Source organism: Cebus imitator, unplaced genomic scaffold, assembly GCF_001604975.1.
Source record: "Cebus imitator isolate Cc_AM_T3 unplaced genomic scaffold, Cebus_imitator-1.0 Scaffold111, whole genome shotgun sequence".
NCBI lineage: Eukaryota > Metazoa > Chordata > Mammalia > Primates > Cebidae > Cebus > Cebus imitator.
In genome coordinates, this window is record NW_016107426.1 from 3,607,887 (window position 1) to 3,623,538 (window position 15,652).

The 15,652-nt window shown below is 40.2% G+C and overlaps 2 protein-coding genes and 4 non-coding genes across 10 annotated transcripts in view; 5 read left to right on the top strand and 1 right to left on the bottom strand.

Moving 5' to 3' along the window:
• Positions 1 to 377: 377 nt before the first annotated feature.
• On the top strand, positions 378 to 8,123 carry EIF4A2 (eukaryotic translation initiation factor 4A2). Of its 4 annotated transcripts, none has more exons than XR_001828052.2 (12): positions 1,734 to 1,839; positions 2,611 to 2,659; positions 2,747 to 2,879; positions 3,159 to 3,298; positions 4,083 to 4,251; positions 4,354 to 4,463; positions 4,664 to 4,807; positions 5,323 to 5,460; positions 5,697 to 5,786; positions 6,010 to 6,089; positions 6,523 to 6,633; positions 7,345 to 8,123. XR_001828052.2 is itself a non-coding variant. In XM_017538431.2 (11 exons), exons 1-11 carry the CDS (start codon positions 1,811 to 1,813, stop codon positions 7,487 to 7,489), a joined length of 1,224 nt encoding a protein of 407 aa, XP_017393920.1. In that variant the 5' UTR covers positions 378 to 1,810; the 3' UTR covers positions 7,490 to 8,123. The 4 variants fall into 4 exon arrangements, 2 of the variants coding, with proteins under 2 accessions (XP_017393920.1, XP_017393919.1); XR_001828053.2 differs by having other exon boundaries at positions 6,523 to 6,629; XM_017538431.2 differs by lacking the exon at positions 6,523 to 6,633 and having other exon boundaries at positions 378 to 1,839; positions 2,614 to 2,659.
• LOC119472669 lies at positions 2,989 to 3,057 on the top strand. The gene has a single exon (XR_005201835.1). It is a non-coding gene; the product is annotated as a small nucleolar RNA SNORD2 (small nucleolar RNA).
• On the top strand, positions 4,837 to 5,014 carry LOC119472666. Its single transcript, XR_005201832.1, has one exon. It is a non-coding gene; the product is annotated as a small nucleolar RNA SNORA81 (small nucleolar RNA).
• Positions 5,501 to 5,633, top strand: LOC119472660. Its single transcript, XR_005201826.1, has one exon. It is a non-coding gene; the product is annotated as a small nucleolar RNA SNORA63 (small nucleolar RNA).
• Positions 5,812 to 5,953, top strand: LOC119472663. Its single transcript, XR_005201829.1, has one exon. It is a non-coding gene; the product is annotated as a small nucleolar RNA SNORA4 (small nucleolar RNA).
• RFC4 (replication factor C subunit 4) overlaps positions 7,918 to 15,652 on the bottom strand; it is a 19,991-nt gene continuing 12,256 nt past the window's right edge. The window contains exons 5-11 of one of the 2 annotated variants that reach the window (XM_017538435.2): positions 13,936 to 14,055; positions 11,270 to 11,413; positions 10,958 to 11,078; positions 9,871 to 9,996; positions 8,553 to 8,633; positions 8,366 to 8,479; positions 7,918 to 8,293 (exon numbers count right to left, since the gene is read on the bottom strand). In XM_017538435.2, the coding sequence (XP_017393924.1) occupies positions 8,198 to 8,293; positions 8,366 to 8,479; positions 8,553 to 8,633; positions 9,871 to 9,996; positions 10,958 to 11,078; positions 11,270 to 11,413; positions 13,936 to 14,055 (802 nt within the window). In that variant the 3' untranslated portion in view covers positions 7,918 to 8,197. The remainder of the gene's footprint in view (positions 8,294 to 8,365; positions 8,480 to 8,552; positions 8,634 to 9,870; positions 9,997 to 10,957; positions 11,079 to 11,269; positions 11,414 to 13,935; positions 14,056 to 15,652) is intronic. The other variant, XM_017538434.2, reaches the window with a different exon arrangement.

A 15,652-nucleotide genomic window follows, 5' to 3' on the forward strand; every position in this document is an offset into this window, starting at 1 on the left:
TTCACCATGTTGACCAGGATGGTCTCGATCTCTTGGCTTCGTGATCCACCCGCCTCGGCCTCCCAAAGTACTGGGATTACAGGCGTGAGCCACCGCGCCCGGCCCAATTTTTATTTTTTTTAAAGATGGGGTTTCACCATGATGGACAGGCTGGTCTTGAACTCCTGACCTCAGGTGATCCACTCACCTCAACCTCCTCCCAAAGTGCTAGGATTACAGGCGTGAGCCACCACGCCCAGCCCAATTGATTTCATCCTGACTCAAGTGAAACCAGGTGGTTGGTCACTTTTTTGATTTAGCTTTTTTTTTTTTTTTCAATTTCTTAGATCTCAGGATATTTTAGCAGATTCTGGATGAGACAACAAGGATCTCTGACAACCATCATTCTCAGAATATGTCTGGCATCACTTCAAGTCTGGATTTCAAACATGACAGGGATGAATGAGGAGCAGCACCACTAGACTGACGGCTAGGCCCACTTTGCCGTCTCGGTATACTTAGTCTTTGTCCCACTTCCTAGCACAATAAATAATTTTTGTATTAAAAAAGCAGTATTTAGAACCAGTATCTTCTATAATATAGAAAATCGAGTCAACTAGTAATGATCCTTTAAGTTGGCCTTCTGAATTAATAAGAAAATGTTTCCTGATAGTCTCGATGATATTTTGCACCATAGGTAGGATTGTAACTTAAAAGTTAAATGACTATATACATTGTTTTTTATTTTTACCGACGGACCTGAGATGGGGCTAATTGAAAACATCTGGAGCTTAAAGACCCGTGCAGTTTACGCAGCGAGGATATAGCTCTGAATTTCAATAAATCAACATTTCACTATATATTGGCAATCAAAACTCAAAGCCTTTTAAAAAAATGACCAATCCAGACGGAATCAAAACCGATGTAGTCCCAAAGCGGCACAGAGCTGTAGCTGCCAAAGCGTCCATTAAAATTCGTGCGTTCCAAGGAAAATTACTGCTCCTTAGCTTCTATCCATTTGCAAAAGTTTGATTTTTTTAGGCATTCTTCACACCTGTTAGGTTAAAATCAGCTTTCTTTTTAAAAAAGAGAACGAAACACCGGAAGCGATATGAGAATAGAATCGGCTCTTCCAGAGGCATCTGCAAATGACACTCCATTTTTTTTCCTCGCGCTGCAAAATGTACCGGTAAACCGGACTTTCCGGGACTCGCTGGGTGGCCAACATTTTCCCTAGCAGGAATTTTACGTTTCCGAGAGCTGAATGGATGTTAACGTCAGGCTAGACGCCAGGCAGGTCTTCATTGTCAAATTAAACAGCAGTGGGAGCAAGCGGAATAGCAGAATTCCCCTCCCTCACCCGAACACCGGCAGCCAGCAGAGAACCGGGACCCCTCGCCCGCGGGAAGCCCCGATAGCCCGGCGAGCAGCGCCTAGGGCTTCCGCCTCCGGCTCCAGCTGGGCTCCTTTGGCCCGCCTCTGCGTCAGGGACGCGGAAACCCCGTAGGAGCAGGGCGGGAGGGGAGCGCGGCGTTTGAGTAACGCTGCAGCGATATTCTTCCGCCGCGAGGCAAAGAGTCCCAATCCAACCCTGGGCCCTAGGAGTTCCTGCGACCCTGTAATATCTAGAAATTACCACATTTGGATTTTCCTACCGACTTGCTTAGGATTTTATCCGAAGTAATGACCCCAGGATCACAATTTTGTGGCTGGCCTTAGCACGGTGAGAAAATTCCTCCGCGAGAAACGGGTTCCGGCCACGAGCCTATAAAAAACGGGTGGCGCGGTGGTGCTGTCTTTTCAGTCGGGCGCTGAGTGGGTTTATCGGATCATGTCTGGTGGCTCCGCGGATTATAACAGGTATGGCGCTCTGTTGGCGGTCGCGGTCTGTAGTGAAGGTCATAGGGCGCCAGGGGAGGTGATAGTGGATGGCACGGAGACAAGAAACTAAAAATTGGTGGACGCTTCCTTGGGGTACAGCACCCCTGTGCCCTTCCCGAAGCTTCCATGATGGGTAGGGCCCGGATTGTGGGGAGACAGGACGAGGGTTCGGAAACTGGCCAAAGGGCGTTTTTCCTCCCTAAGACATGACAATTTCAGCTGCTTCCTCTCCCAGTGTAGAGGACGGCAAACAAGCAGCAAAAAGCCATGGCGCAGTCGCGTTCGGTACAGTGTAACTGGGACCTGAACCTTTATTTTCGGTCAACCGTACGACTTGGGGGTCCTAGGCTTTCGTTGGCGGAGGGTTGGAGGCAGCGGTCTGCACTCGCCACCGCGCGGAGGCGACGGGACGGGACCTGCACTGGCGCCGGCGAACCGTTGGCTTCGCCTTCGCCGGGCCGCTCCGCCCGCGTCAATCACTCAGCTTGCGCATTGTTGGGGGCGGAGCTCAGCGCGCGGAGCTCTCGCGAGACGCTCCGCCGCCAAAACGGGAGCGCTCTGCGCTCGAGCCTTGGGGGCTGCTTTCCCAACCTTTAGAAAGGCGCACAGTGTGGTATTGGCCCTGCAGCGGCTTCTTTAGCTCGGGCACGGAAGGGTAACGTGCGGAGACGGGTTGCAAAGGGCTATCCCTTTAAGATGCAGTTAGGGAGGCTTGGAAGGGATGATGTCTGACTGCAGTGTTATTGTCAGCAGAGAACATGGCGGCCCAGAGGGAATGGACCCCGATGGTGTCATCGAGGTAAGAAACGGTTTTGGATCTTGAAGCTTTGAAAAGGTGAGTGTGTTCATCTCATTTATGCGTGCATTATTTTTTTCTAACTTACAGAGCAACTGGAATGAGATTGTTGATAACTTTGATGATATGAATTTAAAGGAGTCTCTTCTTCGGGGCATCTATGCTTACGGTTTTGAGAAGCCTTCCGCTATTCAGCAGAGAGCTATTATTCCCTGTATTAAAGGTAAAAGAAACTTCGGCATTTTTAGGAAATGAATTTTTGTTTTTACATAGATCTGAACTATGAAAGGGAAAGTAACCTCTGGGGGACTGGCACCTGTTTGTATTCCTTAAAGTGAAATGATGGCAATCATCTTTCGGGACTGACCTGAAATGAAGAGAATACTCATTGCTGATCACTTGATTATTTGGGCATAATTCATGTTCCAAATGGAATACATGGTGTGAAGTAGAAGTGACAATTTGATGTGGGATCGGTAAATGTGTATCCTACTTTTTTTAGGGTATGATGTGATTGCTCAAGCTCAGTCAGGTACTGGCAAGACAGCCACATTTGCTATTTCCATCCTGCAACAGTTGGAGATTGAGTTCAAGGAGACCCAAGCACTAGTATTGGCCCCCACCAGAGAACTGGCTCAACAGGTATTGATAGTGTAGTTCAAAAAAACTGCTTGCGTGTTGCATAGGTTTCAGGTTTCACAACTGTGAAGAATTTAAAACTTAGTATAAATTGGTCCTACCAGACCCCTCCATTTAATTGTCCATGCATGCAGGGAGTTTTTGTTGAAAGTTTTAAAAGAACTGGGTATGCAGGTATGGTTTGTAGGATTGTATACGAATAGATTGAGAATCTGAAGCTCTCTGGATGTACTAGATCTGTCCCAATTTTTTAAGTTTGAATGCAGTTGTGCAACATGAAAACTGCAGTGACATGTTACCATTTGACTGTCTCCGTAGTTTGTGATGCATCTGTTGCATGCTATGTTTTCAAAGCTCACTGCTATATTGGCTTTGAAGTAAACCTTCCTAATAAAGCTGTAGGCTTTATTGAGGTCAAGATTATGTAGGGCACAATACCCTCTGGGGAAGAAAAAAGTCAACATTTGCCCTAGCTGTAATTACAGAACATGTATTTCACTATGTATTCCTTCCTACACACAGTGAAGTATAATGTAGGAAATGTTATTCTTGAGTTGCCTAGCTGATGTGTAGGGTAACAGCATCCCAAGTCTGACAAGGCACAAGAAAGACTTAAGGGAATTTTACATTGAAGCAGTTAGGTCAGTCTGCATTTTAAGCTTGGAAGTAGATTTGTGCTGTGCATGCATAAAAGCTGTTGGCAGACCAGATTATATTTGCCATTATGCTTTAAAAATTAGTCTGATCCTGGAATTCTGCAGGATAATAATTAAGCCTTGGTTTTTAGATCCAAAAGGTAATTCTGGCACTTGGAGACTATATGGGAGCAACTTGCCATGCCTGCATTGGTGGAACAAATGTTCGAAATGAAATGCAAAAACTGCAGGCTGAAGCACCACATATTGTTGTTGGTACACCTGGGAGAGTGTTTGATATGTTAAACAGAAGATATCTTTGTAAGTATTTAAATGTATGATTTTTTTTTAACTGTTACATAGTTGAAAAGTCATACTATCACTGAGTAGATCTAGAAATGACATACGGATTTTTTCTTACAGCTCCAAAATGGATCAAAATGTTTGTTTTGGATGAAGCAGATGAAATGTTGAGTCGTGGGTTTAAGGATCAAATCTATGAGATTTTCCAAAAACTAAATACAAGTATTCAGGTAAGGATTATTTTACTCCTCTCAAAGGTAGAGATGTGGTTTAATGCAGGTACTGTTAAAACACATCTGACATGTTTCATTGTCGTTCCCCCATTTCTGTCTTAACTACATTCCATAGTAAGAAAGATGCTTGGTATCAAACGTTTTTCTTTGGGTATTACTGTGTAAGTTGTGCTTCAACATAATTGTCTCTTTTTAAGGTTGTGTTGCTTTCTGCCACAATGCCAACTGATGTGTTGGAAGTGACCAAAAAATTCATGAGAGATCCCATTCGAATTCTGGTGAAAAAGGAAGAATTGACCCTTGAAGGAATCAAACAGTTTTATATTAATGTTGAGAGAGAGGTAACTGTCTGATTGTTAGATGTTATTTTACCTTCTTGTATAAGCACTGTGCTAAAATTGCAGATACTAGGACTGTATCTTGGTTTTTGCAATAATGCTAGCAGAGTACACACAAGAAGAAAAGTAACAGCACTAGATTGTAAAGACTCGGGTGGACCTCTTTCTTAATGTCCAGTGTCCTTTGTCTTAAGATTTGGTGCAATAGCTCATTAGACCTACAGAATGAATTTAATTTCTAAAATTTCTGTATTACGAGACTGGCTAATTTTGCTATTTTTGGTGGAGACAGGGTTTCACTATCTTACCCAGGGTGGTCTGGAACTTCCTGGGCTCAAGTGATCCACCTACTTCCCAAACTGCTGGGAGTACAGGTATAAGCTACCATACCTGGGCCAGAGTGATTTTTTTTTTAAACATTGGGGATGGGGGCACCTGGATTTGAACTGGGGCCAGAATGAATTTTTAACTGAAAGTTGGAAACTAAATGGCTGTTAACTTTACTCTTCTAAATATAGGAATGGAAGTTGGATACACTTTGTGACTTGTATGAGACACTGACTATTACGCAGGCTGTTATTTTTCTCAATACAAGGCGCAAGGTGGACTGGCTGACTGAGAAAATGCATGCCAGAGACTTCACAGTTTCTGCTCTGGTAAGAGGTTTTCTAAATTAAAATGTCTAGATTTCCACTAAAGCAGGATTTAGACTACAATATAGCTGTTAAGTGCTGTGTTGTCGTTCCCCCTGCTCAAAATAACGTTGTTTCTTAACTATACCTGTCTGCTGTTCTCCTTGTAGCAGCCAGGGACGCTTGGTCTCATACATGTTAATTAGAATTAAATACTGACCTGACTGGTGATTCTTGAATTAAGGTTTATTAATTTGCAGCATGGTGACATGGACCAGAAGGAGAGAGATGTTATCATGAGGGAATTCCGATCGGGGTCAAGCCGTGTTCTGATAACTACTGACTTGTTGGTAAGTCTCAATGCTTCTGAAAAATCTACCAAAAGTTAACTTTTTTGGGGGAAGGTTTATTATTAAGTAACCTTTACCAGCTTGGGCTATTTGGAAGAATAAAAGGCCACACTCCACAGTGGGCTATACCACTTATTATAGTTCGCTACTATTTTGTGGCCTACATTACATAGGTGTCCAGTTTTTTGAATTGTAATTTTTAACATACGCCATTGTGTTTCAGGCTCGTGGGATTGATGTGCAACAAGTGTCTTTGGTTATAAATTATGATCTACCTACCAATCGTGAAAACTATATTCACAGGTGAGAAGCCAGCATCTTGGCTGTATTGAAAAAAATTTCATTTTTCTAATGCGATTTGTATGAAAGGGTAACGTCAAATCAAGGAATAGACTGAGTAAAGTCAATAGTGTTCAGTAAGATGTTGTAATTAAATTTGTACTAGGGAAGGCCGAAGAGAACAAAGTGGGAAAACTTGTAAACATTGCCCAGATTGTGGGTATAGGTTTTTTTTTTTTTTTTCCACAATTGTTGGTCTTAGCTTATGCTTGAGCTTTTAGTGATGTTCTTGTGTTCATGTGCTTTTTCTTGGTGATTTTTCTATAGTTGGGATTTTCGTGATGTCGCCTGATAGCAATTTGAGTGAACCCTGGTTTAGTTATAGTGGCTTTATCCCTAAATAAATTGAATTGTACTTTGTTATATGATGTAAAAAAAGACTTTTTAAAAAATACAGGAGTCGATAGCAGCAGTTGATGACGAGATGGCACTCAGAAACGGCGTTGACGTAATTTAGGACGTGGAATCATAAGCGAAACAGCACACTGTTTGAATAAAGAGCGAGTCGGTATTTATATTTGTTTTTCTTTTGTCATGATTATTTGATTAAGTTGTTCCAGCTAAGGCATTTTGTGTATTAGTACTTCTATTAGGGAACCTTTCTTATTAGGTGGTTTGTATTGTCTGGTTTCTAACATGGAAGGTAGCTGTTTTAGAGGTTAAACACGTTTTGAGTAATTTGAGTTACAACGTGTGAAACTGAGCAAAAAAGCAGTGATAAGTTTGGGTTACCATACCAAATAATTGTTTTCCCACTGGAAAAAAGTAAGTTTTAGAAAATAGTTAACCATTGCAGCATTTGTTTACAGTTTACAGTTCCAGAGGTGCGTCGAAATGGATTACATAACTGCTCTTTGTTTTATTCCTGGTGTTTACATCTGTCCCAGGCTGACACCTGCTCTTGGCTGGCCCACTTTGGTATGGGCTTTAATTTCACTACCCCAAACACAATACTTGTCATCTGCTTTGTAATAATGCTCAAGATGCCTGATAAAATCTCATTTTGCAGCCAGACAAGCCTTGAATCCTTTTGGCACTAACTGCAAAGGAAGATTTTTTTCTCTAGATATTAGCAGCTAGTGCTCCAGTTAGAAGCACGAACTGTAACCTTGATAAGTAAACAGCAGCTGATGGTTAACAAGTGGATCCTCATGTTCAGTAGTTTATAAATCACATGAGAAGTAACATTCTGACTACGGTTTTTTTTTTTCTTACACAGAATTGGCAGAGGGGGTCGATTTGGGAGGAAAGGTGTGGCTATAAACTTTGTTACCGAAGAAGACAAGAGGATTCTTCGTGACATTGAGACTTTCTACAATACTACAGTGGAGGAGATGCCCATGAATGTGGCTGATCTTATTTAATTCCTGGGATGAGAGTTTTGGATGCAGTGCTCGCTGTTGCTGAATAGGCGATCACAACGTGCATTGTGCTTCTTTCTTTGGGAATATTTGAATCTTGTCTCAATGCTCATAACGGATCAGAAATACAGATTTTGATAGCAAAGCGACATTAGTCGTGAGCTCTTGTGAGGAAAGTCATTGGCTTTATCCTCTTTAGAGTTAGACTGTTGGGGTGGGTATAAAAGATGGGGTCTGTAAAATCTTTCTTTCTTAGAAATTTATTTCCTAGTTCTGTAGAAATGGTTGTATTAGATGTTCTCTATCATTTAATAATATACTTGTGGACTAAAAGATATAAGTGCTGTATAAAATCAGCCAATTATGTTAAACTAGCATATCTGCCTTTATTGTGTTTGTCATTAGCCTGAGTAGTAGAAAGGCCTTTAAAATTTTTTTAGAAAGCATTTGACTGCATTTTGTTTGGTATTGTATTTATTCAATAAAGTATTTAATTAGTGCTAAGTGTGAACTGGACCCTGTTGCTAAACCCCAGCAAGCAATCATCCTAGGTAGGGTTTAATCCCCAGTAAAATTGCCATATTGCACATGTCTTAATGAAGTTTGAATGTTAAATAAATTGTATATTCACTTTAAAGGTGCTTTTGGTCATTTTATTTTTACATCCCCCATTATTTGCAAAAAAAAAAAAAAAATCCAGTATCTTATTCACTAACAGTTCTGAGATAACTGCTGCATCACAGTTGCACAAAGGCTGATCAGTTGTAAATGTTCATCAGCACCATCCGCTAGGCATTTGTCAACTTCCTGCAAGAGAAACTCAAATTAGCATCCTTCAGGTACAAATGTTTCATTGACATGTGCAAAGTACCTACTTACAGCAAGTCTTTCTGTAATAATGGACTTCTGTTTATCAGATAAGTCATTTTCTACAACCACATCGTGGAGTTGATTGACGAGCTGAGTTGCTGCATGACCCTCATCTATTAAGTCCTATAATTTAAAAAAATTTCTTTGGTACGATAACTTAATACTCCTTTCCCAAAGGTTAGTAAGCTGATTTTACCTTGACCACAGCTTCTAGTTTGTCGAAAGAGCCGCTCTGACAGGCAGCAAATACTCCATCGATTTTCTCAGCTGGTATTACCTAGGTAATGGAACGTTGGGTAAGACTAGACAGACTGCTAATTTGCCTCCCTGCCGCCAGTCCCATCTTCCACACTTGGAATACCTAGCTAATGTCTTGATCATGGTGCAAAGTTGGGAAGGCACTGGGAGAATGAGAAGGGAGGGCTAGAGTAACTCCAGTTATTAAGCAACCAAGGTGATAACAGCTAGCTGTGCTAAAGCCCTTTCATGGCTGCTTTGTGAAGTATATGAAACAATCTCCCAGGTTTGGGCACAAGTGGATTATTACAGCTTCTGGTCAGTGGATGAACATTAAGGTTTCCCCCAGTGACTATAATAATTCCTCAGAACAGTGACCAAGATAGCCAAAGAGACTGATTTCTCTTTCCCTGAGAACGGTGAAGTGCCCTTTCTAAAATTTTTGCCAAGTAAAAATGTCACTAATGATATTGGTTTAAAAAGTCTACAATATCCAAAAATTAAAGAGGATTACCATTAATCTTAAATTTGTAAGTAGTAGTGATTCTGAGATGAGTTTTGACATGGGTATCCAAAGACGGATGGAGTGTTCCATTTTCTTTAATGTTACTGTAAGTTGGATACACCTTTTGTTTATATACAACTGGCAAAATAGTTTTCATGTATAAGAACAGGACATCTGCTAAAACTGATTTAACTGCCAAAGAAAAGCATCTCATAAAATCTAAAAACTGAAGGCCAGGCGCGGTGGCTCCCACCTGCAATCCCAGCACTTTGGGAGGCCAAGCTGGAAGGGGGCGGACACACAGATCACCTGAGGTCAGAAGTTCAAGACCAACCTGGTCAACATGGTGAAATGCCATCTCTACTAAAAATACAAAAATTAGCCAGATGTGGTGGCAGGTACCTGTAATCCCAGCTACTAGAGAGGCTGAGGCAGGAGAATCGCTTAAACCCAAGAGGTGAAGGTTGCAGTGAGCTGGTATTGTGTCACTGCACTCAAGTCTGAGCGATAGAGCAAAACTCCATCTCAAATAAATAAATAAATAAAATAGAGGAACTGAAAGTGTCCTTTTGTCTATTACATGCCTGACAATCTGAAAAGTCAGTGCTATCTCCTCACCTGAAAACACTCTGATACTCCCAGGCTGTTCCCTTATACTTCCTAGTGCAGTACTTGGCACATGCTAAACATTCAGTATTAGCTGGATGAAAATTTCCTAAAAGTCACAAAAAAAGCCAACTAAAAAGAAGTTCAGAATATCCAGTACTCTTACCCCAGCAATGTCTGTAATCACTTTCTCTGTGATCTCCTTTCCACCTGTTAATCGAGTAGCACTTTGAAGAAACGTAATGGCTTTTCTTAAGTCTCCTTCTGACACCTTAACAAGATAAGCTATTCCCTGAAGAGAAAAGAGTTGTTCTTAACCTATGAAGGTCAATTAAGGATTTATGACTTTAATTTAAAAATGTTTTAATAGGGGCTGGGTGCCATGGCTCACGCCTGTAATCCCAGCACTTTGAAAGGCCGAGGCAGGAGGATCATGAGGTCAGGAGCTCCAGACCATCCTGGCTAACGCGGTGAAACTCCGTCTCTACTAAAAATACAAAAGATTAGCCCGGCGTGGTGGCACACGCCTGTAGTCCCAGCTACTCGGGAGGCTGAAGCAGGAGAATCGCTTGAACCCAGGAGGTGGAGGATGCAGTGAGCCGAGATCGCGCCACTGCACTCCAGCCCGGGTGACAGAGCGAGACTCTGTCTCAAAAAATAAAATGTTTAATAAAAGTGAAAACTCAATGTTTTAGTCTAGAGTTAATGAGAAAAAAACATTTCTGTTTTGGGAGGGAACATGATCAGTCCTACAGGGGCAGAAGTTATGGAGACAACATCAGCACAATGGAAAAGTAGAGATCTCTTGCTTCTGAAAGAAATTTGCAGAGATGAAAAAATGTTCCATATTCATCCCATTTTCTTGCTCACATAAAGCAAATTCAAATTATGGTTAAATTCTGTTATAATGAATAAGGGCCTTATGCTTCTATCAATTTTAGGGAAGTACTGAAGTATTAGCTAGAAGACTAAAATCTGGTCATCACGCAGAGATTTATGTTGCAGAATTTGCATTATATGTATGAAATCCACCTCAGTTGTGGGTCTCTGAAATATTAACAGAGAATTAACTCAAAAAGTAATAGAAAGGCTAAACCTTGTAATTCCTAGACATTTCAACTGTTGCTCCTTTAGCTTAAGTTTGTCTGAAGAACTGGCATCAGGACTGAGGCAACACATTTAACTCAGGTCCTCTTTATATGCATTAATGGAAGGAATTAGGAACCCTAATAATTGTAATAATTAGTAATTACCTCATCGCTAATTTTGACATTTTCCTTCTCAGCAATGTCTAGTAATCGCTGCTGTTGAATTTTATCTGACAGAGGCTTGAAGCGGAATTTTGAACATCTTGAAGTCAGGGGTTCAATTATTCTGTGGAAGATGAGAAAAACCAAGTTGGTGTCTAAAGAAAAATTTCCCCAAAAGAACCCATTTTTATCAAGAACAAATCACAATTTGATGGAGGAAAAATAATGTAGCCTTGGATAATTTAAATTTCTTTTCTCTAACTGGGTTATCAAAATAAGGCTGCCTAGCAACTATCTTCAGGACAATATACATACCGACTGACATAGTTACAGATAAGACAGAATCGGGTGGTTTTAGACTCCTTCTCCATGGTACGTCTTAAAGCTGCCTGAGCAGCTGAGGTCATAGAATCTGCTTCATCCAGGATTACAATCTTAAAAGGTGGACATGGCTTCCCACTGATTCAGAGAAACACACAGGAGTTGAACATTAATATGTATATTGGCTTTAACAGCTTTGTTGAAATATATACATATCATACAATTCACCCATTTAAATCATATGATTCAGTGTTGTTCTCTATATTTATAAAGTTGTGCAACCATTACTACAATCTAATTTTAGAGTATTTTATGTTCTAAAAGAAACTTTGGACCTATTAAGAGTTACTCTTCCTCCCCCGATCCTTCCCAGCTCTAGGCAATCATTAGTTTACTTCGTCTCTATAGAACTGCCTATTCTGGACATTATATGAATGGAACCATGCAATATGCGGTCTTTGTGGCTGACTTCTTTCACTTAATATATTTTTTTAAAGAGACGGGGTTTTGCCAGGTTGGCCAGGCTGGTTGGTCTCAAACTCCTGACCTCAGGTGATCCACCCACCTCGGCCTCCCAAAGTACTGGGATTATAGGCGTCAGTCACCATGCCCAGCCCACTTAACATAGTATTTTAAAGGTTCATCCATATTGTAGCATGTGTTTGCTTCATTCCTTTGTATTGTCAAATACTATGGAAAATGGATATATCATATTTATTCATATATTAATCAGCTGGACATCTGGGTTGTTTCCATGTTTTGGCTATTAGGAATAATGCTGCTACGAACATTTGCTTTTTTTTTTTTTTTTGAGACAGAGTCTCGCTCTATCGCCAGGCTGGAATGCAGTGTGATCCTGGCTCACTGCAACTTCCGTTTTCCAATTTCAAGCAATTCTCCTGCCTCAGCCTCCCGAGTAGCTGGGACTACAGGCATGTACCACCACGCCCGGCTAATATTTTGTACTTTTAGTAGAGATGGGGTTTCACCTTGTTGGCCAGGATGGTCTCCATCTCTTGACCTCGTGATCCCCCCGCCTCGGCCTCCCAAAGTGTTGGGATTATAGGCCTGAGCCACCATGCCCAGCCTGAACATTTGTTTACATGTTTTTGAGCAGGTATGTTTTCCAGTAGGCTGTACCATTTTACATTCCAACCAGCAATGTATGAGGCTTATCATTTCTTCACATCCTTGTCAATGCTTGTTATTTTCTGTATTTTTTATCACAGCCATCCTAATGGGAGTTACATAGTATTTCATTGCGGTTTTGACTTTCATTTCCCAAATGGCTAATGATGTCGATGAGCATCTTCTAATGTGCTTATTAGACATGCATATATTCTTTGGAGAAATGTCTGTGCAGATCCTTTGCCCATTTTTAATTGGGTTATTTGTTTTTATTACTGAGTTTTTAAAGTTCTTCATATGTTCTAGATATAAGTACCTTTTTAGATATATGATTTGTAAATATTTTCTCCCATCTTGAGGGTTATTATGTTGTGTACATTGATTTTTGGTAATCTGCCATTAAAATTTTTCTCCCTTCATTGGAACCGAGTCATTGAATAGAGAAAAAAAAGAAAAGAAAAAAAATTTTTCTCCCAAGTGGCATTAACATAATTGTATGAAAATTATATCAAGAAAACAGATTTCAAGTATTAATGGTAGATGGGATCTCAGAGTCTCTTAGTCCACATCCCAGTCTTCATTTCACACAAAATAACCTCTCTAGGTACTAGACTGTACCATCAATTCAAGGCGGATATTAAAAATGAGTCATTCACAAATTTTGAAATGTACTCATGTCAAATTTACATACATGTCTAGGTACCACCAATGTAATCCTGGACCTTTGCCACCTAAGGAGTATAAGCAGTTGATTAAATCCCTGTTAACCTCAGGCAGGATAGTCCTTTTTTTTTTTTTTGAGATGGAGTTTCACTCTTGTTGCCCAGGCTGGAGGGCAATGGCGCAATCTCGGCTCACCGCAACCTCCGCCTCTTGGGTTCAAGTGATTCTCCCGCCTCAGCCTCCCAGGTAGCTGGGATTACAGGCACGCGCCACCACACCCGGCTAATTTTGTATTTTTAGTAGAGACGGGGTTTCACCATGTTGGTCAGACTGGTCTTGAACTCCTGACCTCAGGTGATCTGCCCGCCTTGGCCTCCCAATGTGCTGGGATTACAGGCGTGAGCCACTGCGCCTGGCCTAATCTTATTTTAATTATTAATATCTTCTTTCACTCCAAAAGTGTCACAGTTTGGGCAAGAACTTATATGGTCATCCCAACTATGAAATAAACAATGGAGCTCAAGGTATCTGACAGAAGGAGGGGTATACTTATTCCCCTAAGACAACTGCAAAAATGAGGATTCTGATTATTAGGTACAGTTTCATACCAAACTATGGAATTCCATTAATAAATGTTCCTTAGACAAAAATCTCAGTAAAAACCTTCGATGGCTAAACAATTTAATTATTACCAGAGAAAGTCATTTTCGGGCTTAAAAAAATTAGATATAAATATGATCTAACATGAAAAGGGAGTTGACAATTTGGCAGAAATACACTTGATCTTAACCAAAAGGCTGAGAAGCGATGGCAGAAACACATATTTAAAATAATACATGCTATGGAGAAGGGAGGGCAAATTTACTTACTCTGAACGACTTCCTGACACAGTTAACTGAGCAAAATTTTTCACTTTCTCTCGAACTACTTGTATTCCACGTTCATCAGATGCATTTAACTCGAGCACTCTTAATCGAAAAAGTTCAGGCCTATCTCAAAATGAAACAAGTATGAAACATAGAGCATACAAGTAACCTAAGCTTAAATCACATTTTAACATTTGCACACTTTGCATGTTTAAAATCCACCTAGTAAACAGTATGGATATAAGGCACACAATCATGTTTGTATTCTCTCTTCTGCAGAGTGCTGCAGTTAACATTTTGGCTTTTTTCCATGCATTTAAAAAAATGTAGATATTATAACATAACATATAAAATGCCTTTTCTTTTTATGTTTTGGAGACAGCGTCTCGCTCTGCACCCAGGCTGGAGAACAGTGGCATGATCATGGCTCACTGAAGCCTTGAGCTCCTGGGCTCAAGTTATCCTCTCACCTTAGCTTCTCAACTAGCTGGGACTATAGGCACATGCCATCACATCTGGTTAATTTTTTTTAATTTTTGTAGAAGCAGGGACTCACTATGTTGAACAGACTGGTCTCAAGTGATCCTTTCACCGTGGCCTCCCAAAATGTTGGGATTACAGGTGTGAGGCACCACACCTGGCCCCACATATGAAATTTTAAATCAATTTTCCACTTTGCATTTATAATAAGTATCTTGGCATATTATCAAAACCACTGTAAATGCCATTTTAATAGTCATATGATGTTCTATCCTATGACTGTACCATCATTTACTTAGCACTCTTCTATTGTTACCATCTAGATAGTTTTAAACGTTATCATCTTAAATAATGTTACAATATAGCACATTTTAAATTATTTCCATAGGGTAGTTTGCTATAAGGAAATTTACTGGATTAAGGAAAATTAATAGATTAAAACATGAACAGTTTTTAAAAGTCAGTTTTAATAAAAAGTAAAAGCATATACTAAAAGTAATATATGCTTACTGTAGAGAAATCTGAGAAATCAAAATAAAATAAACAAAAACAACTGGCACGCTGTCAAAGCACTGTTTTGAAACTTCCCTCTAGTCTTTTACACACACACACACACACACAGACACACACATACACACACACAACTTTTAAATAAAAAAGCAAGAGTTGTGATTGAGCTTCATCTCTATTTTTCCTAATCAGGATGATATCCTAAGGATGCTTATGAACATAAACATTTACATGCATGTATTTTCTATTTTAAAACCACAATATTAAATATGAAATTCACTGTTAAAGTAAGTTCTTTAAAGACAAACATTATTTTATAAAGGATATAGAAAAAGTTATATAATCTGGACTAAGTAATAAACAACTGCTAAGGCTGATATGGATTGGTTCTATCTCACTGAGTTGTGAGCTCTTTCATAATTTTACTGAGAATCAAAAGTTGCTGTCAAATAAAATTATTAGGTGCATAGCAGCTTCTCCCTTTGTCTTTTGCATTTTGACATAACCAATTATCCTTATACCTTTGGTGACTTCAGGGGCATCTATCTATTTTCTTTTTTTTGAGACAGAGTCTTGCTCTGTCACCCAGGCTGGAGTGCAGTGGCATGATCTGGATTCACTGCAACCTCTGCCTCCCAGGTTCAAGCGATTCTCCTGCCTTAGCCTCCCGAGTAGCTGGGACTACAGGAGCATGCCACCACACCCAGCTAAGTTTTATATTTTTAGTAGA